The sequence below is a fragment of the Cervus elaphus genome, chromosome 14 (assembly GCF_910594005.1).
Source record: "Cervus elaphus chromosome 14, mCerEla1.1, whole genome shotgun sequence".
Taxonomy (NCBI): Eukaryota; Metazoa; Chordata; class Mammalia; order Artiodactyla; family Cervidae; genus Cervus; species Cervus elaphus.
Window position 1 is genome coordinate 35,436,828 of NC_057828.1, and position 27,068 is coordinate 35,463,895.

Here is a 27,068-nt window from a genome sequence, read left to right on the forward strand (position 1 = left end):
TTATCTTTTATTTGTCTTTAGTCCATGATATATTGAAAGAACTAGCCATTTGCAAAGTTTAAAGAGTAAACTTATGAGCTTCTATGTTAGCTTGAGATTACATTTGTGGCATGACTATCCTAGCATCATATAAAAAGAAAATTGACTCTAATCCATTTTCATAGAAAATTTAGGTAATTTCTGGCTTTACGGAAGCATGAACTTCTCTCTGCATTTTTATATAGCAGTTATATTGTGTAATTACATTTGCATGAAGTATAATATTTTACTACTATAATTAGTATTACAGTGATTGCTTTTTAAGGAAAAACATGACCCCTTAATTTTTTATTCTTTTAGAGATTCATTCAACTTTTGGTAGTAATTAACAGAGGCCAATATCAGTTTCTTCCTGTATAATATAATTTTTGGAGCATCCCAAACTAACATCATCTAAACATGCAAAAAAAAAAAAAAATAGTTCAACCGGGTGTGTGTTCTTTACTTCAATTAAACTCACACAGTTGGATACCTACTGTTGCCAAAACAGTAATATAATTTATACATTATAGTCCACACAGTAAAACTACACTAAAAGTCATTTAACAATATTTATAACACCATAAAATACAGTGTTAAAATATATGAACTGCAATATGTACCAAAATTGTAAAATTTGTTTCTCATCATCAGTGATTAAAACCAGGATCATTGCTCTAGCCTCAAAACCCACAACCCTGGTGACAGATTAGAATTCAAATCTTAATGATCAATTTACAATTAACAAGATAGAAGTGAAACAAATTAAACCAACCATTAGATATAACGAGACCCAATGGACTCCCATTGTTCCTCTTAATTACAAAACGCAAATCACAAATACACAATGGGTACTGTTAGACATCAATCCACAAGCCTAGCAACCCAGAAAGTGACAATGATAGAAAAGAAAGAGAAGCAAAACCACATAGACCCCAGTTCTATGCTCTATGTCCTATTCTTTTCAATGGGGCAAAAGTGTTGAGAGGTGAAAACCTAGCACATGCTGGACCCCCAGTCTGCAGCTGGCAGAGGGTCCCTTCTAGCCGGTGCCCAACCTTTCTGAGCTCTTCCCAAGGCATGTTTTAGATTTCACTGCAAACTGCGCTGCAAACATTTTAGTGCTGATTCATCTAAGCGCTTTGGGAGAGGGAACACTTCCTTTACTTTAATAGAAAAAAAAAAAATCACAGTTGCACCAAAGATATTTAAATATCTCCATGTACCAACTTCGAAAACAAGCCTATCTATCACTGTAATAAGCTCTCAGAGTCCTGGGGAATAAAGACAAAGGGAGCTAAAGTTTATGTGAGTTTCATCTAAAATCAGCCAGAATGTCTGCCTGGTGCCAATTAAAAGCAAAAAGGAATTACTGCTCTTGTCTGATGGTCAAAAACAAGCTACATAAAATGCATGAAATTGGCAGTTCACTTTTAGCTTTAAAATGAGATGTGCCATTCACAAAACCTGGGGTTACAGACACCACTCGAGCAGTGTGGAAGGCATACTGTGTAGGAAGTACTGGCTCATCACTGTGGAGGGCTTGCAGACAGCAGAAGCAATAAGCACAGCCATAATGCACTTACGTCTACTTGGGAAAAAACACATATAACATACACACAGGCGGAGGAAACATTTCTAAACACTTTCACAAAGCAGCTTAGCATGGGGACGGGGTAAAGAGTAAGAGTGTCTGGGAGTGGTTTCCCTGCATTGTCAGCTAACCCAGTGATTCTTCAGGGGCTCTAGTCAAAGGACTAGATCTATGATTTAAAAAAAAAAAAGCTTAAATAAATGGCATGAATCCATATATTTAGTATGGGCTTTTGAATAACATAAAATTCTCAGACCAAAAAAAAATGTTTAAATTGTTCATCAACATGAAATAAATACACTTACTTTCAGGAAAAAATTTTACTGTGGTACTCTGAAGAAACCTGGATTAAAATTACCCTGTGGTTTAAATAATGATTTTGGAGATGGCACTTTCAAAATGACAACAGCTTAGAAAAGTCAAAAGACTTCAAGATTTCCTCATCTCAAAGCACAGGGAGGGGGCTATTTACCCCAAAAGTTTAGTAGAAGGTAAATAGAGACTCACTCCTGGAGAGCTTCTACAGGGCTTCATAAATTCATAGTTTTATTTTAAAAGAAATACTTGGAGCCCTACAAGTTTTATAGATGTTTTCAAAACAAAGATAGTATCTAAACATGGAGTGTCTTTCATGTAGGAAGCCAGAGTGAGATGAGAAATTAAGAGTAAACAAATAAGAAACCCCCAAACACAACTGATCCTATCTACTAATTTCTTGTGAGACACACAAAACATATATTTTGTCAATTTTAGGGGCCCTAAAACATTGTAACAATAATAAGTTACAACTTATTTAGTTCTTATTATTTGCTAGGTTTTAGTTTGGAATCAACTTATAAAGTTACAGTAGATGCGTATTTTAACTCTTCAGACTTACAAGACAAAGTCCAGAGCAGGACCCGAAACACAACCAAATCTACAATTTCCTGATCCTGCATTGCCTTCAAAAAGGTTTTCCATTGAGGTATAGACTTAATGTCTGTCAGCAAATTATGGCACTCAGACCCTGGCAAAGACAATGATTGCTAGGTGAAGGGATATCTTCATTGCTAGTCAAGAGCCTTAAAATGATGCCATCAGTGACAGTAATCGCACCTACTGTACACTTTTATGTGTCAAGCATGGTGTTAGGTGCTCTGTGTATACCTATATCTCCCTCTCTAAATTTCTAATTTCCACCAAAATCCTGTATCATAGTTTTTAAAAGGTTTTTACAAATGGAGAAGCTGAGGTTTGGAGAAATTAAGCCAGGGACCCAAGGTTATGAAGCTAAGTGGCAAAGCAGGATTCAAACCTTATTCTTTCTCAATTCCGAAGTGTTTGTTTTTACTGCACACTGCCTGTCATCAACAAAGAAATAGTGTGGAACCAGAGTCAGATCATGATACAGAGGGTAGCACCATGCTTGTTTGTTTCATTCATTCATTCATTCATTTATTCATTCAGTATGTATGTATTGGCTACCAGGTCAGATGGTAAAGAATCCACCTGCAATGCAGGAGACCTGGGTTTGATCCCTGGGCTGGGAAGATTCCCCTGGAGGAGGACATGGCAACTCAACCCAGTACTCTTGCCTGGAGAATCCCCATGGACTAGTCCGACACGACTGAGCGACTAAGCAAGCACAGCACCAGCCCTGCATCAGACATAAAGGAATACATTCAGTTTACAAAGTAGTGGTCAGGAGCTAGAATCAGAGTGAGAGGAGATGAAGTGAAGAGAGGCTGAGGGTCAAGTTCACTAGAGCCGGGTAAACTGATAGACCTAGAACAGGGAGAAGGCGGCCTCAGACCACATGGCACAGGTTAACCCCGGCTCACAGTTAACCCTCACATATGCAAGTATGCTCCATGGAAATTTAAAGATTAATTTTTCCCTCCTAAACTTTCCCATCATAATTACTTTGGTCTGGATTTTCTTTTATGGTGGATGTAAGATATTATTCTTATGAAAGGTCATATGTAGGCTTTGGAACCAGAAATATCTAAGTTAGAATTCTAGGGTACCTACTTATTAGCTATTTAAATGCTCTGAGTATTGGTTTCCTCATCCATAAAAGAAGCTAATTCATGTCTCAAGCTGTTGTGAGAATTAAATAATATAAAGCAAGCATATAGCTTCTCTTTCTCTTTTATATACTTCAATTTCCTGAATTATATCTGAATTAGACAGCAAGATAATTAATCAGTAATCAATCCCAAAGCAATCTTAAGATAACACAATCTTTTAAGGCCCAATTTTTTCTTAAATTATTAATGTGTTTGTTTGTATCTATGTTAAGTAAATCAAATATTTCTAGTTAGAATACTTCCTGTTGATATGAGGGTCTCCTCCAGGGCAAAATTATTTGGGTTTCCTTGTCAAATTTCCTGGAAATACTGGGTTTTTGGCACTCTGAGCCTTTTCCTTTCCCAAATAAGATATCTAATTAGTATTCACTAAGAAGGTGCATGCTCAGAGCACATTCTGGGTGGTTATAGGAGTTTCTGCCTTCCTGTGAGCAGAATGAATTGGATTCATAAGTGCTCTGATTTTCCAAAAGATTCAGGGATGGGGATTCCACAAGCTAGGCCAGATTATTGATGCAGGAACCCAAGCTGGGGCTCAGAGTGATCAGATACACTCTGATCCTCCTAGAAATTTGTTCTGAATGACACACCTAAGCCAGTAGTTGGTTTGCTGAGCCCTACTGCTTGCTCTTTGATAATATAAGTGAGTTTCAAAACGAATATAAAAGAGAAGATATACTATTTTCCCATTAGGTTATATTGTAACTGATACTTAAGCTAGTTAAGTGAATGATTTCTTTTGAGTTCAAGTCAAAGCAATTCTGTTCAACATCATTCATTTGCAAGAGGAAACCAGTTTGAACAGGCCAAATAAATTTGTCCAAGATTACACAGTTACTGTCAGAGTTAAGATGAGAACTCAGGCTTCTTAGAATTTAGAATAGAAATAATTCATTTATTGTGATAATATGATTGAAAAATGTACAGAAAAAATTCACTAAGATCTCAATCAATGGATTTATAAAAGAGCATATACTTATAAAATGAATGATGGCTGTTCTATTAAAATAAAACAATTTTAGGAGAAAAGATGGTTTTGGTTTATTTCAAAGTGTCATCTACGTTAATTTTTATACATATGTATTTTATTTATTATTATTTGACTTAAAGATAGCTGTTATGTGTTCATGGAGAACTATAATACACTAAAACATGTTGGCTGAATTAAAATCAAATTTTAGAACTGCTTGACTCACCTGTATGTTTTATTAGAATAATTGCCATTTTGACCCTTGTGTTCTAACATTTTGTAGTTTTTAATTCTGAACATTAAAAAGGTCAAATAATAGTATGTATACCTAATTATGAAAAAACACTGAGGTGTCTATATGGACAATTAAGAAAATTTTCATAGAGAGAAAATGTTTTTTACAGGGAATATGTCAATACCTATCTAATTTTGACATTAGACTATAAAATAGTGGAAATGCTGTCTTTTAGGGAAAAAATTACAGCATTCACATAAACAGTGCTCTGAAAGTACTGCATAAATAATATTACCCACCTGCTTTTCTGGGAGATTTGTTCCAGTTTCTTGGCTAACATGCAGCACTCTTCCTTCAACTTTGTCATAAATGAATTCTGGGAGGTCAGCAATGAATACTGTTCATTTTCTAGAAATAACAAGAAACCCTCCTGTAAACATCAGATGTTTATGGTTGTAGCTCTGCAGTGCAATGCATAGTGGTAAAAGCAATAAGACTGACTACCACATGTTTCCTGTAAGACACTAGATCACTTTTAGGGTCCTAGGTCAAAGGAAAGCTCATCTGGCAAGACACTGAATCTTGTGAGACATTTATTTTCCTAATAATTACACACCAGAAACATTTCTGATCATACCAGTTTTGTGTAAATTTTAACATGCTAATAACTGTCAAATACCTCAAGTGGGGTCATAGATTTTTTGATCTTTGTAATTTTCAGTATACTCTTCTTTTGAAAATTTTACTCTAAACAGAATGTCAAACTTATCACAATCAGGTAATTCAAAACTAAAATAATTGAGGAACTCTTTCTATACTGTAATTCATGCTTTATGTTTCATATTTTCTCATATATTTCACTACCCCCCCCCTTGCATATACTTCTCTGTTTATAAAAGAAAAACACATAATTTTCCTTATATTTCCATCAACAGTGTGAGCTTCAGTGCAGATCTTACCAAAGAAACTGAAGAGAGTATGTATTTTTGAGCAAAATACAAGGAAGTATTCTTATGGTGGCTCAGTTAATACTCTTATCTAGTATTCAGAGATACTGCCGAAGACTCCTTGACCACCAGGATCCTCCCAGTAGTGGGGGCAAACAATAATTTATCCTATAACTTCCTCCTTTTGTTTTTAGTGGAAAAACAACTAGTAAGCCTGGTAAATTTTCATTTCTTCTGGCCAAATGCTGTGAGAAGAAAATCTCTACTGAAATTGATGGGTGAATTATGCAGATCAATATGACATTTGCCTCTTTATTGGCAAATACATAATTTAATGAATTTTATGTTAGCAATTTTTCACTTATAAGCAGCACTTTTTTTTTAACCATGTTATCAAATATAGTATACATTAAATCACATGAAAATTAGGTGAAAGGTTTAACAGGCCCTTTCTTTCTCTTCAGTTTTCGATAGTGACTGGCAAAAAAGCATATAGCATACAAAGCAAAATAAATCAAGACACTAAAAATTAAGCAACATTTCTCTGGAAGAGACAGGATCAATTAAACTTTCCTTTTAATAGTACAATCAGCTTGGAGTATGTGGTGTGGAATTATAATGACTGACACTGTCTTGTTTTGACTAACACTTTCTGTGAACACACAACTCAAAAGTGAAAGGAACTACAGAATGCTCCGACTGAACAAATCAAACTGCCTATTTTCAAAGTGCATTTTACTTTCAAATTAAAGGTAAAGAGTTACTGGCCAACTCAGCCTGCAGAAAAGCGCCAATGTGATGAAAGATGGCAATTTTTAGCCAAGCTGCCAGCTGTGGTCAATGCCTTGTATTAGTGAATTTTAACAGCAGTTGTGAGAACTTGAAGAATGCAAAGGATTAAACATCACTTTAGACTGGGTTGGGGGAGGTGGGATAATCATACAAATGCTAAAAATGTTCGAAGCTGCAAAGATTAAATAAAGGAACATATCAATTTGGAGCCACTGAATTACATCCAGCTGCGACAGTGAATTAAGAACCGATTAATGGCTAAAGCTTTTCTCCAGTTTGGATGCTGAAGCAAACTCATTAGGCTTTTAGAGTAGCTATAATGTGTGTACTGTGGGAACTGTTCAGTGCTATTCAGGAGACTCTAACTGTAAGCTCAGAGCATTTCCCGCAGAGCTTCTGATGCTATTTTCTTTATATAACATGTGTGCCTGAAAACCCAGCCAAAAACAAGCCCTTTGTTTTTCTACTTTGTTGTGGTCTCTCTCAGCTTTACGTTTCTTGAACACAGGTAAATAAACTCATAATCCAGATGGTGCAACAGATGTGAGAACAGCACTCTGAAATCAACAGACAGTGGGCAATACTTTCCATTTTCTCTTTTAAACGCTAACTAATATGTAATTCGGAATCTCCGGTGTAGTTAGCATCTGCTCCCTTCGGCCAGCCAAAGGTTACAGGTGTTCCTGATGTCATTTCACAGTAAGGCGTGGGCCTGGCTTGTGAGCAAGTGCCCAGGCTCTAATCTTTCCCTACCACCTACCAGTTTTGTCATGCTGGGCTTCCATTTGCTGTATCTTCTGTGTCAGCTCCTGCTCTCTTTGCTGGGCCTGAAGGGCTTGGGCCTTTGCTTCATTGCTAAAGCTCTGCTGAATGCTATCTTTTTCCAGTCTACAAGGCAGAGAGGAGACAGACAGAAATTTAATCTACAGATGCACTAACCCCCATCATTTCCCCTACAGACCTCAGAGAGCTGATATGGAGTAAAACTGTTCAGCATAAGCAGACAACAATCTTTCCACAAACTCCCAATTTTCAGGGGAAAATTCAAAGGACCTTTCGAGCAATGTTTATTACCTGCCATAAATCCAAATGGACTAAGGTAAGCAACTTTAAAAATCAAAATATCATGACAACTGAATTAATGGTGTTTTGTAACTTTAAAACACAAATATCATTTTCTATAACATTCTCATTGTTGCTAGCTGCCAATTAATCTTTTTTATCCTGAATGGTCAATATTTCCTAAAGATCCTGAAGTTATAGGATCAATACCGTGTGACCCAATACACCCCAAAACTTAAATTCTTGAAACTAAGCTTTGGGGATCACCTCTGCTTTTCTTCCCAAACTTAATATGGAATCACAAATATAATGCAGGAGATTCTATCTAGAGGCAGAAACGTATGCTTTCATTAAATATTTTCACACATTAGGCCATGTAATGCAAATATAAATATGAAAATGAAAAAATGTTTCCCAGAACTTCATAATAAAATCCCTTTTGGGTCACACTGAAAGAATTGCAGGATGAGAAGCTTCTGAAGTCAAAGACGAGAGCTCATCCCACTGTGATTGGATATTGACCAGTGGATAGGTCTATATCCAATCACAGTGACTCCTAAAGAGATAAACTTCCTAAACAGTTAGAACCTGAAGAATGCAAGGACTTCATCTCTGACACCACTGGGGATACTGACACTGTGTGCAAGCACACACGCACACACACACAACACACACATGCTCGTGCAAAGACACACATTAGGTGGGTTCTTTGTACTCTAAATATGGGTAGGTGATATGAAAGTTTCCTTCCATTAACTGGCTGAGTTATTTCTAACTCCTAATCTCCTTGTGGGCATTTCTCATCCATGCTGCTTTAGTTTACTAATTGAGAGATTTACTGTCTTGTCTTTGCCAAACTAAAAATAAACAATCCCATAAACCTATCACTACTAGTCTATGTACCGCTGTGGAACTTCAGATCACTGGCTTCTAATTATAAAGCAACATAAGGAAAGTCTGTATTGAAATCGGTCAATGCATGTGGTAATGTTGTAGTAAAAAATTCCAGAATGAAAATACACCCACACCTCACTCAAATGGATCATCAGGGGGCCACGCTAAATGTGAAATAAGGTCCCTTCTGGTACTTTTAATAACAACACCCCTTGGACTGGCTCCAAGGTCTTGCCTCATACTCAGTTCCAAACTGGCATATTGCAGCAAATGGAGTTAGGCTAGGCCACTTTTTGCCTCTCCAGTCATACCACATACTTTTTGGCCATGGAAAACTGCATGTCTCCATGTTTTGCTGGGTGAGGGGGGTCCTCACCCCCTCTCTGCCCTCCACCAACTCCTGTCATCCTTGCCCAATATATGCTTTTCCTTTAGGACCTGCTCAATATTCCCCTCCTCTTCTCCCTCTTCTCCTAAATTAGCTATTCTTTCCCCAAGGTGACATCAATAATGAAAGAAAGTGAAAGTGTTAGTCATTCAGTGTCACATCCAACTCTCTGCGACCCCATGGACTGTAGCCTGCCAGGCTCCTCTGTCCCGGGGATTTCCCAGGCATTTCCTCCTCTAGGAGAGCTTCCTGACCCAGGGATAGAACCCATGTCTCCTGCCTTGGCAGGTGAATTCTTGACTTTGAGCCACCTGGGAAGCCCTGTGTACATTGCATCCTACTAAGATAACATTTGTCACAGTCCGGTTGTTGGTTTACTTGTCTGAATCTTTTTGTCCTATTTGTCTATACATACTCTGAGCCCAGTTCAGTATGTGGCACATAGGAAGTGGGCAGTGAACAGTTAATGAATGGATGTTCTTACATACTTGCCATAGGGAAAAGAAGGCTGCAATCTTTAAGAGAAGCTGCAGAATCTGCTCAGGTCTTACATGAGGAGGCAAAAACTTTCCAAACATGTTAAAAGAGAGAGAGAGAAGAGTACAGAAGAGGATAGTTCTAATGGTGTTGCCAGCTAAGGAGTCAACTTAAAAAGGGCACCTTGCATTCTTTCATTGAGCAACCATCTCCAAGACAGAGACTTAGGATTCTGAGACTCCCAATGCTGGGTGACCAAAAAATGCAGTGTTCAAAACCAATACCCACTGGAGAGTAAAATGGGCAGTAAAAAAAAAAAAAGAAAGAAAATTATTATTATTAATTAGTCATTAATAATAAATTATACTAAGGCAGTCATAACTGGGACTACCATTTGTAGACTGGGGCTTATGGTTCACTTACACAAAGGAGTTGTCAATCTCCAGTAATTTTCAGAATGAGGAATTACCTGATTATTGATCTCCTAGAGAAAAGAATCACTGTCTTATTGTAGTTCTCCTCATAAAACAATTTAAAAGGATGCTCTACCAACAATGTTGTTACACATCAACTTTTGTTTCTTGACTTCTCCAACTTTTACTCTTTTTAAGAAACTACACATTTTACTTTCAATTACATAAAAAATGGCATATTCTTGCTTTCTTACCTTCTTTATATACTCCTTTCCTTCTATGTTGCCCCTTTTCCCCCACAAGTTCTTTCTTTTTTTTTTTAAATACAACTTTAAAATGTTAGAAATGAGAAGGAATCTCAAATTTGTTTAATCAAACCCTTTCACATTATAGTCGGGGAAAAGAAGAGGGCCATAAAGTGTTAGAAATCTGCTCAAAGGTTACTGTAAATGCTATAAAGGCAGAGGTGGGATTTGATATATTTTGATTTAGGTAATGCAATAGTGGGTTGAAAGAATTATTAAAAGTTATCTGGGTATTCAAGGACATGATCAGAGAAGAATCCAAAACAATTTATTTAATATTTAACATAACTCTATTATGTGAAAGACATTCTGCTAGACACAGGTCAAATGAAGATAGGTAAATATGGCATAGTCCTTACCCTAATAGGAAATTCAAAATGGACAAAATAAAAGGTGACATACACTATAAAAAAGGTACTAGGGAATAAAACTTTCAAAGAATAGAAAGAGGTCAATGCCGCCTGGGTGTGAGAGCCTCATGAAAGATAGCTAGGCCGGTCTTCCCCTGCTGGTTTTCATTCAGTCCTCACTCAAAATACTGATAATCTCATGTAACCAAACTTATAGTTAGACATACTTTACAAACTGGAATAAAAGCAATGGGAGTAGAGAAGAATTTCTTGGTTGTTATTAAAATAATGCTGAAATATTTATTCATAATAACTAAAACCTAGAAATAACCTAAACGTCCATGAACTGCTTAATAGATAAACTGTGATACAGCCTTACAATGGACTACTAGGAGTGGTAGTAATAAAATAGTGATAAAAGGGAGCTGTTACATGTAACACCTGGGTGAATCTCAAAGACAGTATGCTTAAAGAAGCCTGGCACAGAAGGTATATTTTATGATTTCATTTACATGAAATTCTAGCAAATTAAACTATAGTGTGGCCTGGAGGTAGGGGACGGGCATAAGGGAATTTTGGGGGTTGATAGAAACGTTCTCTATCATGGTTATGATGGGTCTGTAACTGTTCACATTTGTCAAAATACATTTAATTGCAAACTTAAAATTGGTGATTTTTATTATATTTAAATTTACCTCAATAGAGCTGACTTTAAAAAGGAGCAAATGTACTAGAATTGGAACATCCACATTTTTCTCCAAGTTATCTACATCACCTGTGGCAGCACATGCATGTGCGAGTCATGTCCATGCTTACTTGATAACAATTGAGAGTTATTAATAAAAGGAGGGAGCAATACTCTGGAGTCTCAAATATGACTAAGTATACACAGAGGTTTAGGCACTCCTTTTTTACAATTATAATTCTGGTTGATTATATTTTCTCAAAATGTCATTTGCTATCCCATTTTAAAAAAATGGATTGAATAAAATGGAATTGAAGAATTAACTTTATGTTTCTAATCCACAGCTTTTCCATCTTGTTTATTTTAAATCTTGCTATTTAAAAAAATCCATGTTACAGAACAAAGATGATTTATTAAATAGATTTTTTAAAAATTTCACTACTTACATTAAAGGACTAAAAGTTTCTGATGATCCTAAAGTTCAGCGGTGAGTGTGGGTCAGAAATCATGAAAGCCTTAAGAATAACCTGAGGACAAGGATGTGGTGGCGGTGATCTGAGGCACCAATCCTGTCTGCCATGTTTATACCCATCTTTTTACGAGTGACTGAAATTCTAGTATCAGACATATAACCCTTTTTGGTTAAAAGGTGTTTTTCCCTTTTAAAGTAAAATATAAAGAGCTTTCTAACAGTAGCTTATTGGTATAATAAAATGTATGAGACCATTTACAACATGCTTACTAGATGAGAGCCATTCTTGATGGACTTATAGAGAGAAGTAGCAGGGAGCTAAGTTATATGATGTCCTTTTGTCCCAATAATGGTGATATCATCTTTGATCACTTGGTTGATGTTATTAGTGTCCTGGAAAATGTTTAATAATTGATTCGGGGTGGGGACATCCCTCATTTGCAGTGCTTACCAAATTTCAGTGTAAATACTTCTACCAAGGCCTATTTTAATGATATGATATTATCTTATTCTTGTGCACTTGTTGGCTTTCTATTCCATAAGATGTTCCGGGTTCATCTTGTACTGTCCTTTACCAGCCTTGGAATCAGCATTTGCTCAAGGAGCTCTTGTGCCTTTTAGTGGAGAATCCAAGATGTGTCACTAGGTGGTGATCATTGCTACTGACAAGTCTTGGCTTCTAGGTCACCTTAGTAGACAGAGCCAGTATATGAATATGAAAGCATATATAAATGTATAGATATGAATATTTGTCTATAGGCCTTTATATGAATATAAACATAACACATTCAAATTGATGTCTCTAATTCCAACCCAGTAACATAGATAGAACCTAGTTTTCCCTCTTTCCCTAAGTGTAACATTCTTCTCAACAGCGAGAAACTTGGAATCCGTTATCTTTAACATATTCATTTTCTTGAACTTAATATACACAGAAAGTGCTTTCAAAGTTGCTAATCTACTATGGAAAGCAAATCTATGAGTAACTAGAATTAAATATTTCCTTATAGTTTTGCTTTATCTAAAAAACTGAACAATAGTTGATTTATGATATTGTGTTAGTTTCAGAGGTACGGCTAAGTGATTCAGATTCTTTTCCATTATAAGTTACTACAATATATTGAATATAGTTTCCTGTGTGATACAGTAAATCTTTTTTATTTATTTTATATACAGTGGTATCTACCTATTAATGCTTCTTTTTTGTTGTTGTTTTAAAAAAAAGCATACACACCATTTTTCAATTGATTCTCTGTATTCTGGGAAAATCACATCTAAGGCAATGGAGTACAGCAGAAAACTCACAGAGCTAGAGGGTCCAAGTATAGTATAATATCCTTATTACCTCCTCATTGCCTATGTGACCACGAACAAGTAACTTAATTCTTTAAATCTGAAGATTCTTCATGGAAATAGGACAGGAAAAATTCTATCTTTAAAAGTTAATAATTTTAGTAGCCTGTTACTTATTAATATTTAGCATAAGCTAAGTTCTTTATGCATTCTTTTATTAATCTCACACAACTCTAAGAAGTAGGTTCTCTTATTATCCTTACTTTATAAATGAGGAAATTGAGGCCTGGAGAAGGTGTACAATTTTTCCAGAGTCACCCAGTTATTAAGGGACACAGCCAGGAAATTCAGGCCTACCTAAATCTAAAGTGCACATATGAATCTCTAAGTTTCAGTATCTGACTCTGTCAGCGATGCAGAGAAATGAGATAAAGGGTGACAAGAGGCTTATTTCAATTATCCATATATGTGTGTGTGTCATTTAATACCCACAGTACATCCATCTTGATAGCCCCGTTCCAAGCTAGTTTTCTTTCTCCTTTCCCATTTGCCCCATATGCAACTGGATCACTTCTTCCTACAACGACACCATCAATTAGTTGTATCCTCCTTAAAGAAATAAATTGACCTGTGCAAAAATATTAAAAGGCACATAAATATATCTCTTGCCTCAAGTTGGTCACAGACTTCTAGGATAGACAAGACATGCACATCTTAATTGGAATATAAGTACCTGAAAAATAGAGACCTTTGTTTTGCTCACTAATTTATCCCAAGAGCCTAGAACAGTGCGTGGAATACAGTTGTGTAGAACAAACATTTGATGATTAATGAGTGAATGAATGAACGAAAACTGTTAAGGAGTATGAAATACTAACTATCTTTATGGGTTTAAGGATCCTCCTGTCTACCGATTAGAAGAAGAAAATGGGATAAAATCATCCCTATTTTAGCCAATCATTTAATTTGGTTTTGTCATTGTTATTGACAATAACAATAAAAACAACAGTAAAATTAGTAGACAGCCTGATATCTTCCATTTTTTGGAATCCTTTACCTGTTTACCACTAACAAGGACTATGTTCTCATACTGGAGCAAATGAAGAAATCCTGGTATAGAACAAATAGGGAAAGGAAAATGCAAAAGGACTAGGATTCAGTAATCCCTATTTCCTATGCTGTGCTCAGTCATTTCAGTTGTGTCTGACTCTTTGCGACTCTATGGACTGTAGCCCACCACGCTTCTCTGCCCATGGATTCTTCAAGCAAGAATACTGGAGTGGGTTGCCATGCCCTCCTTCAGGGGATCTTCCCAACCCAGGGATTGAACCTGTATCTCTTTTATCTCCTGCATTGGCAGGAGGGTTCTTTACCACTTGTGCCACCTGGGAAGCCCCAATCTCTACTCCCTCAAATATGCATCATGCATATTTCTGAGAGAAAATTATTTATATTTTCTTCACTGCAAAGTATACCACAATTTTAAGTACAATATTGAAAGATGAATTATCAGATCAGAGCATGAGCTACTTCTAGAAGGGAAGCAGAAACAAAAGAGGTCAATTTCTTTCAAAGGAAGAAACACAAGAGGAAGGAAATAATTAATAGAAACTTTCCTAAAAATATTTTTGCCTCCAAAAATATTCTCTTTTAGTCTCTCCAAAATAATGTGAAAACTCTAACCTTCAAGGCCAAGGAGGGTATGGTAGACTCGATATTGCCTGCTTCTATTACACCTTCGGTATCATTCACATTTACTTAAGACAAAACCACAGACTCTTATCATCTCATCATCTTCCAGCGTCTGTGCTTTCTGTTTGACAAAGCACAGTCAGATGCATTGGCTTCTTTATTCTTCGTAATAATTCTGTAAGGCAAGGTGACAGAGCAGATATTCTTGTTTGACAGATGAGGTATCTCAAGCTCAGATAATTAAAGAGATTTGCTCAACACCACACAGCTAGCAGTAAGTTTGGTGTCCTTTCCATTCCATGGCATTGTCTTACATGAGGAGTATTCAACAAATACTTAAATAACTACTTTGTGCCAGGCACAAAAGTGTGGGGGTGCGTCAGTATACAAGATACAGGCCACGGCCATCCCTTCAAAGAGTTCATGATCTAGTGAAGAACACAAACAAGAAACAGCAACTAAAATAGTGGTGGTTTAGTTGCTCAGTCGTGTCCGACCCCTGCGACCCCATGAACTGTAGCCCGCCAGGCTCCTCTGTCCATGGGATTCTCCAGGCAAGAATACTGGAGTGGGTTGCTATTTTCTTCTCCAAGGGATCTTCCCGACTCAGGAATCGAAACTGGGTCTCCCGCCTTTCAGGCAGATTCTTTACCAACTAAAATAGTAAGGTAAATAATAAAAGGGGGCTAAATTCCTGCTCTCCTACAGTGGATAGGACTAGAGTTGGGGAGTGGCTAGGCACAGTGAGGCATGATTTCAGGAAGCTTAAAATATTAGAGGCTTAAAATGAGTAACAATTAGCCATATAAAGAAAGACAGGGATCTTGTTACAAGTGAAGTGGACAACTGGTGCAAAGGCCCAGGGACGAGAGAGAGGATCAGGTGCCTCTGGAAAACTGCAAACAGTTCTGGCACAAGTGGAGGGTGGAATATATGGGCTGTGGGGTAGAAGCGAGCAGTTGGTAGAGGGGAGACTGAAGGAAGATGAGACTGGAGATGTAGGCAGGAGCCAGAACATGAAGCTATTTTTAAGGACTCCATCCTCAGGGAAATAGGGAGCCAATGTAGGGTTTTAAGCAGGGGAGTGTTGTGATCACACCCAAGCTTTAGAAAGATCACTCTGGCGGCAGTGTGGGGAACAGATGGGGAAGGGACAACATTAGAAGCAGGGAGGGCACTTATTACTACAGCGATAGCAAGAGCAGTTCCTGTAATGGTTTCTTAGAGATAGTAGATATCATAGGTAGACACAGAGGCTGAAAGCCCTCAAATGCACACTGTGGGATTTTCAGCCTTGATATCTTTTGAATAGCACAGAGGACGGCGGAGCCTGGTGGGCTGCCGTCTACAGGGTTGCACAGAGTCGGACACGACTGAAGCGACTTAGCAGCAGCAGCAGAAGTCTCAAATGCATTAAGTGCTTGCACCGATCAAAGTTCCTGGGAAAATATCAGGCGCTCCTGTGCTGTTTTACAATACCAGGGGCCCAGTTCTAAAAACTAAAGAATAAGAACAAATACACTATTGCACGGAAGAATTTAGACCATGACTTTCCCTTTGCATTTTCATATTGCTAAAATGTTCACATTTCCATCTCTGGCTTTTCTGTGTAAACTGATTGCATTGGTCCACTCTTGCCTTTCCTCTCCAAAAAATATCAGTGTATCTACATATTCCCAATAATTAATCCTTCTGATGAGTAACTTCAAATTAGATATCAGAAGGATCAATATATATTATAATTGTATTTCTGTAACCTGTCAATGGATATGCATCACTGTCAAATTGTAGAACTGACAGAAAGTAGTTTCTATTCTATTATGAAAATGTTTTTGGATTAATTTTCAGGAACCATTTTTAAATGGGGAACATGTTGGTTACTCTGCTGTCTATTAAATTTATTCAGAAATATAATAGCAAGAGTCACAAATATTAAATATATTTCATAAACTCATTTCTCAAGCCTAATAGAGTAATACTTCATTTATCTGGAATATTGGGAGTGTTACACAAAAGAGAACTTTCCAGGTATTAGACCCACAGAATTCTGACCATTGCAATAGAAATATGTCTAAAATATATTACATCTCTGCTTCTTTAAGCAAACTACACCAAATATAACAAACTCTTCATAATCAAGGTTCATGCCTGCTTGCTGCAACATTCCCTTTGCTCGGAAGCTCCTAGGAACCATTGTTTGGTGCTGAATCTTCAGGTGTCTAACACAGTGATTGGAAATAGCAGACACTCAATACTGTTTGTTGCATGGAAGGTCTCAGATGCTATTCTAAGGAAACAGAAAGTATACAGAAGCACTAATCTGCTTCTTATAATTTTTTTTATTGGTTGGTTTGCTATGAATGCTGCCATGCTTTTCATTTTGTTATGTTTCAAAATTTTTTTAACATATAAAACTGATGCTTAAGATAGTTCCACGGATCCTACACAGAAAACTATGAGGGCTTTGTGATAGTTACTTGCTTCTCAGAAGTACTTTTAAATTTATATCTCAGTTTATGGCTATGTGTCAAATGGCTGAATTTACCAGAAGTCTACGCTTGAGGAAGTGGGGGAGTTTTGTAATAAAAACAGCAGGATTTTCATTTTTCTAACATGGTGGCCTTTGGTCAAACACCCAGTATGTTTGTACACAGAAATAAGGATTGTGAGCTACTGACTGACCTTGGCTTGGTAACAAAAACGCAGTTCATTTTTAAAGTTTGACTGAGAGCTCTAAAACCTCTCCATTGTTGCACAAAGTTCTGGAGCTGAAAAATACTGCACTTAGACAAGAAAGAAACTGACCCAAGGCCAAGTTTTCAGATTCTTACTCCAGTATAATTCTTACTCTTCTCAATAAGAAAATCATTGTTCTTGTCATAGTAATTAGGTCATTTTCCTCCTCAAAACATTTTTCTTTTCAGTGATTTTGTGATTTAATTATTTCTATTTGGTTCATAACACTTGCTTATAGCTGTTCTTATCTACATCCTTAACAGTTTCCTCTGCTTCAGTAACATAAAGTGTTTGTTGGGTTTTCTTCTTCCTCAAGCCATTTCTAAGCCATCATATTCATCATTCCTATAGTAGCAGAACTGCCTTTTCTATTTCTGAAAACCTGCTTTTACCTTTATTTTAAATCTATATTCAAATTCATTTCTAGGAGGCAGCCTGTCTTGAGCCTACCCAAACCAGCAGAATTTGTACCCTGAGAAAAGGAACATAAGCAACTAAAATTCTAAAATATATTTAAAGACAATGTTTCACTTTTGACCTTTACCCCTTAGTACATAAATTTCACTGCCAGAAGGGCTGGGTTGGCTATTATTCTTTTTAAGCAAGGAAGTAGGGATGAGGGAGCAGACTTTGGTGTCAGCCAAACTTGGCATCAGAGTCTCAGTACCTTCACTTACTAGTCATGTACTCTAAATGAGTTACTTACGCTATCAGCCAGTTTTCTTGAATGTGTAGTGGGGTTAGTAACAGCACCTCTCTTTATAAGACTAGGAAGGATATTGTATGTAAAATATACTTAGTATAGCACTGACACATTATTAAATGTTAAAAAATATCAATTAGTGCCATTATTATTATCTGACTCTGTGTTACCCCATGGACTGTAGCCCTCCAGGCTCCTCTGTCCATGAGATTCTCCAGGCAAGAATACTGAAGTGGATTGCCATTCCCTTCTCCACGGGATCTTCCCAACCCAGGGACTGAACCCAGCTCTCCTGCATTGGCAGGCAGATTCTTTACCATCTGAGCCACCAGGGAAACCCTATTATCATTATAATTTCCTAAAAGATGACACCTCAGCGTAACAATCAATACGATTACCTCAAAGACAAAAAACATTGGGGAAAAAATAAAAAATTTCCTCAATTTACTGACAAAACCCACAGAGGGAGGTGGTACAGTGGATATGAGCTTGGATTTGGACATATAGTGTCTAGATTTGAACCCTGGCTCTACCATGCACTAGTTGTGTGACACCAGAGTGGAGTTTCAGCCTAAGGCTTGTTTCATCATTTAATAAAATGATGGTATCAGAATACGTGAGGTAGTCTACATAAAATGACCAGCAATGTCCAGCCCAGATCACCATCTGAATGGTGCCTAAATTCACACAATGGGCTGGTATCAAATTATTTGTCAAGTTTACTTTCCACAGCTCTTCACATGTAAAGGTGAAGAGGGGACAGTAAGATATGGAAGAAATTATTGTAACGTGCTGCTAGTGCAGCTGTTGTTCAGCTACCTTCCCCATCTTCCTCCTCCCCTCAAAGTGACAGTTCTTCAGAAAAAAATTAACCAAAGTTAGTCCTGGCTACTGGTTTCCATTGGCTTTTTTTGGAAAGCTGACATGATTTTCTCACTTTACAGAATGATTCCAATTATTGTAGCAACAGACTCTAGGGTTCATGGCTGCATCTACAGTGGGCATTGTGGGAAAGCCAGGAAAACCGAGGAACAAAAGGTCAAGGGCTACCGTGGCTCGGACGACAGCCACTGGCCACGTGTGGCTACGGAGCGCTTGAATTGTGGCTAGTTTGAAGAGAGACCTGCTGGAAGTCTGGACCTCTGTGAAGAATTAGGGATAAAAAAGAGTAAGATATATCTAATTAGTTTATATTGGTTACATGTTGATGCTATTTTATACATTGGGTTAAGTAAACTATGTTATTACAATTAACTTTCCCTGATTCTTTTAAAATATGACTATTTGAAAAGTTTAAATATATGGTTTGCATTTTGTGGCTCCCTTATTTCTACTGAAGTGTGCTGATTTAAGCAAAACTCCTTTCCTCCTTCCCTAAAGCAAAGCATCATTTTTAATTTTGATGTTCCATAAATCAAACCAACCATGTTACCACATACTAACTTTAAGTATATCATGAAGATATAACATTTCATAATTTTAATAAAAAGCAAAAATTATTAAAATAACATTTTCTTATCTTGATAAATTGATTTGTGTCATCCAGTCATCATTGCTCGAAAGGAGAAACAAAGAACAACTCTGATAGAAAACTAAGAGCTAAAGCTGAAGTAGTCACCATATTATACAAATGTAAGCAATATAAGCTTTCTAAATTTTTTTCTGTAAATCAGATTTGGTTTGAAGCAACTCCCCAAATACATATTCATATTTAAAATTAAATTATAAAGCATATTAAAAATTATTCCATATAGCCAAGCTGGCAAATTATAGAAAAATGTCCAGTTATATACATGGATTACAGGCTTCTAATAAGTTAATGTGTGTATAATTGGAAAATCTTAATCATTTAATAGCCTTTGTATAATTGTTAAATGGGAAATAGCAGATTCTCTAAGATAAGCTCTCCCACAGATTTTTTTTACTGAATCTTCGGCAATCATCCTCATATCATTCAATCTTTATTTGTTTATAGTAAGAAACTAACAGTTTCAAAGTCTATCAAGAGTATTAGTCAGTCAGTCAATCTATCAACCCATGTAATAAACTATCCTACTGCCTGGTGAGTTTATCCACTGCCTTGTAATTTTTACTTATTGCAAAACATTATCTCCATTTTGTGAAATACAAATAAGCCACTGAATGGTTTCAAATCTCTACCGACACTGGTAGGGTTTATTTGTTGGAAGAAATACCATTTGAGAACCCGGAAAGGAGAGTGAGTGGGAATGCCAGGATGACATGTAAGCCCTCATGAGAATCATAATTCCAATCATCAATATCATTACAAGATCATTATTTATAGAAAATCTCACTTGAAATATTTATGAATTCTAAGCACTTTCAAGTGTATTTATAGAAATGTTAACACATTATGAGTGCTAAACTTCTCAACTTTTAGAGCATACTGCCCATGAGTTTGCTGCCTTTCTACTGAATATGGGGAAGGATACACACAGAAAGGAGGAATATCAGTATGCCAAGAACTGAGGGAGAATGAAATCTATCGCAGTGTTTGACTTAGGGTCCCAGACTTTAAATGCATGCCAATAATTCCTAGCAGAAAATTACTTAAAATAATTTATACCCAAAAGTACCCATCATGTTTTACTCTATGAAATCTTATTCTAAGAGTCAAGCTTTGAAAGGTACATCAACTCAGTTAGCTGATTGGCATCAAATTAATTGTCAAATTTATTTTATTTTCTAGAACTGTTGACATATATAAAGGCAAGTATGGAAGGACTTGCTATAATGTGACTCTGGCACAGCTAACTGTTCAAGTGATGGTCAAAGACGTCTCCCCTCTCTCACTTCCATTTTAGAGCACTGATCACACCTGACATGAGTTACCCACCTCCCTGCTTTCTTCATGAACGAGAGTGGGAGGTGGGGACAGAAAGTGAAGTTCCAGAGGTGCAGATGAGATAAGAAAACAATTCCCACGTGATAATTCTCAGATGTCCTGCTACAAAGTGATTTAGATTATTTTGTGTATTTCCCAAACCTGTTTTCTGGGAGATATGTGGAGATTTAAAAGCAAAGTTTCTCATACTATGTGTTAGCATGTTAAAAGCTCTGAGAAGCCCTACTGTCAGGAATCCTATTTAATTCAACTTTCCAAAAGGAATATTTTCACCCCACCCACTACCATCAGAGGCAAATAGCATAATGGATAAAACCTTATTCTGGAGCCTAACTGCCTAAGCTTGAATCCCAACTCCACCACTTGGTGGTGCTGTGACCTTGGTCAAGGTATTAACCTGCAGACACCTCAGCTTTCTTATCTGTAAAATGGGACTCATGGCAGAATCAACCTGGAAGGGTTGCATGGAGATTGAGTTAATGTGAGTAATGTGCTCATCTGAGCAGTGTGTCCAGGGAGCTATCTTTACCATCACTCCTAGGAGGAGTGTTCCAAGAAGCTGTAATTTTTGTTTGTAAGCTAAAACTCTGCTTTTTTGTTTCAAGAACCAATAATCATATGTCTGAGCCCCAAAAGAAAATTCGTTTCCCTTTCAGCCACAGGTCATCTGAGATTTCTACAGAAAGATTTTAATGTGTTTATTCAGACAAGCTATATTATCAATGAATACAAAAGAATAGTATGTGGAAGCCAGGGGAAAACACGAGATTAAAAGCGAAGAAATGGAGATTCTACTTCTAGCTTCCACTAAATGACTGTTGACCTTGGACATGTCACTGAACTTCTGTGCATCTCAGGTTTCACATAATGAGCATTGGCCTACATGGGTAGTTTCATTAATTCATTCATTTAAGATGATCTTGAGTTCAGGATAGTTCATAAATCTAAATATGCTGTTTTCTAGCTTTTACGCACGCGCACACACACACACACACACACACACACACACACACAGTATGTAGTTACAAAAACCTTGTCCACTAGGTTGTAGGATATCTGTAAAGAAGAATCACGTTCTCTTCATTTAAAAATTTTACAGAGCTTAAATGTTCCCTCTATAGCGGTAATAGAATATGCACTCAATAAATTTTCAATGAGGGCCTTCCCTGGTGGTCCAGTGTCTAAGACTCTGCTCTCCCAGTGCAGGGGGTCCGAGTTTGATCCCTGGGCAGGGAACTAGAGCTCACGTACCTCCATTTAGAGTTCACATGCCACAACTGAAGATCCCATGTGCTGCAACTAAGACCCAGTGCAGCCAAATAAACAAATGTTTAAAAATGAATAAATGTTGAATGAATGACTTTTTAACAGCAATCAACCCCTTACCCTTCATTCAAAAAAAAAAATTTCAAGACCCCTATGATGTAAAACACTATGCTGGGTACAACTAAGTTCACATATTTCTGGAAAGTTATTAGTTCTACCTATAAAGAGCTTTCAAATTGATTTGCAGTATGAATATCAAATGATGACACTAATTGTTGCAGTTTTTGTTCACTATTTTTCAATTTGAATTCCATAATTCAAGTGAGTTTTATGGTATTATTTTACACAGCAGCACCATGCTAGTAACATTACTATCAAAAGGTATTTAGTCACTATGATAGAAGAGTTGGCAAAATTAGTATATTACAATGAAAGCAAGTAGCTTCTAATCAATTTTATGTAAAAATTTAGATTAATAAGAATATCTATTGGATGAAAACTTCTTGATGAGTTGGAAGAAAGAAGTACATTTTAGAGTTGGTTTTAAAAAATCACACAGGTTATCAATTTCCTTTTATTAGAAGAAATCACTATTTTCCCTTCAAATGGATAGTTGTATATAGCCTCATCCAGTCTCAAAAGTGACCGAAAGTGTTGATCTCTACAGACAATATAAACGTAAGTAAACATCTTCTATAACTGCTAATCAAATTTCAGTTCTCTTCACTGACAAAAGCATGTCATAGATCATAGGCATTTTCTCTAAAATCAGTGTCCCAAAATACTCTGACCTAATCAGATGTAATCTATTTGATCCAGGTTGCTCTGAGATAGGGAATGTGAACACAGTGCTCACTGAATTTACTCTGAGTATTTAATCTTTGTGAGAAGAATGCAGAAACTTTTGTGGGTAAATTATTAGATCTTTAAGATCCCCAAATAATTGTGCATTTTCACTGTTTTTCCTGGTGATTGCTTTCTCACGGCTGCTCTTCTATTGGCATCTTTTTATCAATAATGTAACATAAGAACTTTTCAAGGACAAGAGTGGAAGACATGGGCCCACATAAATGGAAGGCATGATGTGACCAGACAGATGATCAGCAAGATGTCTTTAGTTTGCAGAGAGAAGGTTTCGTTTTCATAGGTCTAAGAAAAATTGTTTAAAAGTCTCTTATCCCCATGTAAACTGTTCCAATTATAAATGATACTTAGTTTGCAGGTGTCTGCCTGAAGGCAGGTCACTGAAAGTCAATGAAAATCAGGACAATCTCAGCAACAGAAATTAACCTGCAGATTGAGGCAGGCAAACATATATTTCAGAGAGCATTATTCCGACTGAAACAATCAAACTGGACTTCACAAAATGAACAGAGACTTACAACAACAAAAGCACCCATCGGCATCTATTTTAACATTGCAAATTTCTTAGATATTACAGATGCCACCCAACAGTGCGTGCATTCGCTTCCCATATGTGAACAAAACTGAGGCATCACAAGATAAATTTGAATGGAATGTTAATCTTCACTTAAAATTTTTTTTTTCTTTTCCTAGCTGACGACACAATTTTAGTATTATCATAACGGAGCTTCTGGCTGGAAGAAATTAAATTAATGGATGGATAAAAAAAGCTTAGAAACTTAAAAAAAATAAACAACTTTCAGATATCTATACTTGATGGTGTCAAGAGCCAAGATGAATGTATTTCAATTGCAACTTCCAAACTAAACTCACAAATTACTACCATTATGCTAAGTGTTAGCTACCCCACTGTGCAGTTTTGCTTTGTGAATTTTTACCTTCCTCTATGAACACTTTTAGCCACTGATCGCACAGCCTTGCAATGTTTTCTGCCTTTTCCTTTAAATAAACTGGCTCTGGCTCCTTCCATCTGGTTCCCCTTCCGTCAGCAACCCTGCACCTGTTCACACCTCCTCTCCTGTTGGATTCCACTGAACATTTCCTCCTCTGCCAGGGCTATTCTGGCACTCGCAACCTTTCTGTCATTCAATCCATCTGTCAGAAGTGAACTTTGTTTACCGCAAGCTTCTGCTTTCTTCTTCAAGAAGCAAAGCCCCTCAAGGTCATTGTCAAATGAACTGTCGGCATGGATTTAAATCCTCTACTGCTAACCAGCAGAAGATGAAGTTCTGTTGTGTAACGTACTTGTGAAAATTACTTTTGGGTTCGGGAAGACAATAATTTGGAGTCAAAGTAGTAAGACATAGTGTTTTAATGATCATTTGTAAAACCAGACAGCTGATATGTATCTCCTTCATGTGTGTCTGCACTTCTTATTATATCGAGTATGAACTATATGTATAAGAAGCAAAATAAAAGTTTTAAAGTGAAATCAAAATATCATAAACAAGTTTACACTATGTAAAAATTTCTTCATACTATATAGCATTAACTTGAGGAATAAATATTTTCACTAATGAATTAGCCAAGGGAAAGAGTATTCCAATTAAGAAATTTTACACTGAAGTGCTTAAAATGTACAAATATGTACCATTTCAATTATAAGCTATATATTAACACACAGCTCCATTACTGCTTTGAAAACTTTAACCTATGATATACAAATCAATTCATGGATATTTTAAATTCCATCATGTAAGAAATAAACAACTCTGCTTAAATAATACTCAAATACATGTTGCCAAACATATCATCTATCTGAAGAATGTAAGTTGTATCAATAGGCCAGTTTTGTGAAAGAAATAAACTCATGGAAATTAGGTGATTAGATGAAAATGATACTCTCAATTAAATGTATTCTGTGTCATCTACAGCTATCAAAGACTTATCCTACCTTCATAAATTGAACATGAAATCACTTTATGTTGAATTATTCACTAGTATTTTAGACAACCATATTCTTTAGCAAAAGACAAATCAATGACTTGACTCAAATTTCTTAAAAGAAAAAGATCACTTTTTAGGAGAAAATATATTTTAACCAAAGCATTCTTACAAATATAATGCTAAATGACACTTTGTTCATAATGTTGCTTTTATAATTTGGGAGAATTATTCCAAGATTTAATCTTATTATGTGTGCTTTTATGAGGTAAAATTAATCAAACCTATAAAATTCACTAAATTATTTTTAGAAAAGATAAAAATTAAATTCTTTTCACTGCTATATAATTGAAAGCAGGTTTTCAATTTAAAAACATTCTAAAACACGTAATTAAAAATTTGAATCTTAAGGTTCTGACTGATTAAATGTAATTTACTTAAAAAGATTTTATCAGAGCAATTTTTATATGTTTTAAGAAAATTATTTTAATACCAAATATAAAAGTAAAAATGAAAACCAAAAATGATAGTTTAAAATCCAAGTGCATAGCCATTCTTTTTTAGCTCTAATTTCAATTTTATTACTAATATCTAAAATACTCTATATCCTATAAATCACTCATATAATATATATAATATAATTTAACATATGGATTTTGAACACAAAATATGATTTCTTAGAGGTGCTTTCTCTTTCATCTTCCTAAAACATAATTTCTAAATAATTCCTTTTCACGTGGAAAAAATTTCAAAAATAGTATCTAATTTACCCAGCAAATTTGTTAACATTATTTTGGCTACTTTTTCCCTTTAGTGTAATCTGTGCTTTATGGTAGGTTTGGTACCTGGGTCCCTGTTTCTGAATAACATGGAAAGAATACTGGTAATTTAATCACTTCTGTGGTCTGATTTGCTATATGATAGAAATAAGTATTAGCAAAATGTTAGTTTAATAGAGGTTGCTTAAATTACCGTGAAGAAACTCTTCATTTTTAGCAAATTGCATTTGAAAAACACACTAGTAGGGCTGTTTTGGAAAATTTGTATAAGAACATAAACAAATAAAACCACTCAGTTTAACATCACTTTTAGTCACACACAGATGTATGAATGTGCATACACACACACACATTCACTATTCCCCTCCATAAACACGTAAGAAAAAGAACAGGGAAATAATACTATGATTACTCTTACAAATGGGCTACTTTAAGAAATTCAAAGACTACTGTCAATGTTAATATGCCTAATACATAACATGCTTATTTTATCTTCTAAATAGAAAACACTTCGGAAAAAGTTTCAGATAGTTTGCTACCAACACCTGAAACACAAATTTCACAGAAAAAATAAAGAGGCTTTGAAGCAATGCTGCCAGGTTGCACTAGAGAAAAGGAAAGCCGTTTCTAAGGGCACTTCCAGGTAAAGACCAAGAGCTGATGTCGTTCACGTTCCTTAACGTCAGTTTTCCTAAAGCAGCATATGGACATAGGATGGAAGGTAAAATATTTAAACTCCTTAATGAAGAACTGACCTTAATTAATCTACATACTGAAGGAGACATAGTTCTGTTTTTCTAAGAATTGAAAATGATTAAAATACTATTATTTTTCTCTGGTTTATTGATTTTTCTGCCTTTATATTCACGAAGTCTTTCAACACCGGAGGATATCCATTCTGCCACCCCCTTCCTCAATTACCTTAAGGCAAGACCTTCTTTCAGATGTGGAAATATTTGCAGGACTGCAGGACAAAGAACTGAGACATGTTCATAGAGTTGATTAAGGGGGAGAAACGGATTTGCAAGATTCTGTTAAGTAAGAAGAGACTAAATGACAACTTTAAATCTGCCACAATCATTTACTAATGTGCTGCTATATCAAATAAGTCTAATTTTTTGACAGCACCAAATTAGATTTATTGCAGAAACTGCTGCATAAATAGCATATGGCTATGTTATACCACCTATTTCAAATCCTGGTAATGTTTCCCCCTCCCCCTTCAGAATGAATAAATTGAGCCAAGCTACAAAC

General features: G+C 36.1%; 1 protein-coding gene across 11 annotated transcripts in view; it reads right to left on the minus strand.

Annotated features, from left to right (window-relative positions):
* The window catches only part of SDCCAG8 (SHH signaling and ciliogenesis regulator SDCCAG8), a 247,055-nt gene that overhangs the window by 70,936 nt on the left and 149,051 nt on the right, over nt 1–27,068 (minus strand). For all 11 annotated transcript variants that reach the window (XR_006344971.1, XM_043924028.1, XM_043924026.1 and 8 more), the window contains 2 exons: nt 7,386–7,513; nt 5,186–5,294 (listed from right to left, as the gene is read on the minus strand). Coding sequence is in view for 10 of the 11 variants with exons in the window: in XM_043924028.1 (XP_043779963.1) it covers nt 5,186–5,294; nt 7,386–7,513 (237 nt within the window). In the remaining variant the exon portion in view is untranslated. The remainder of the gene's footprint in view (nt 1–5,185; nt 5,295–7,385; nt 7,514–27,068) is intronic.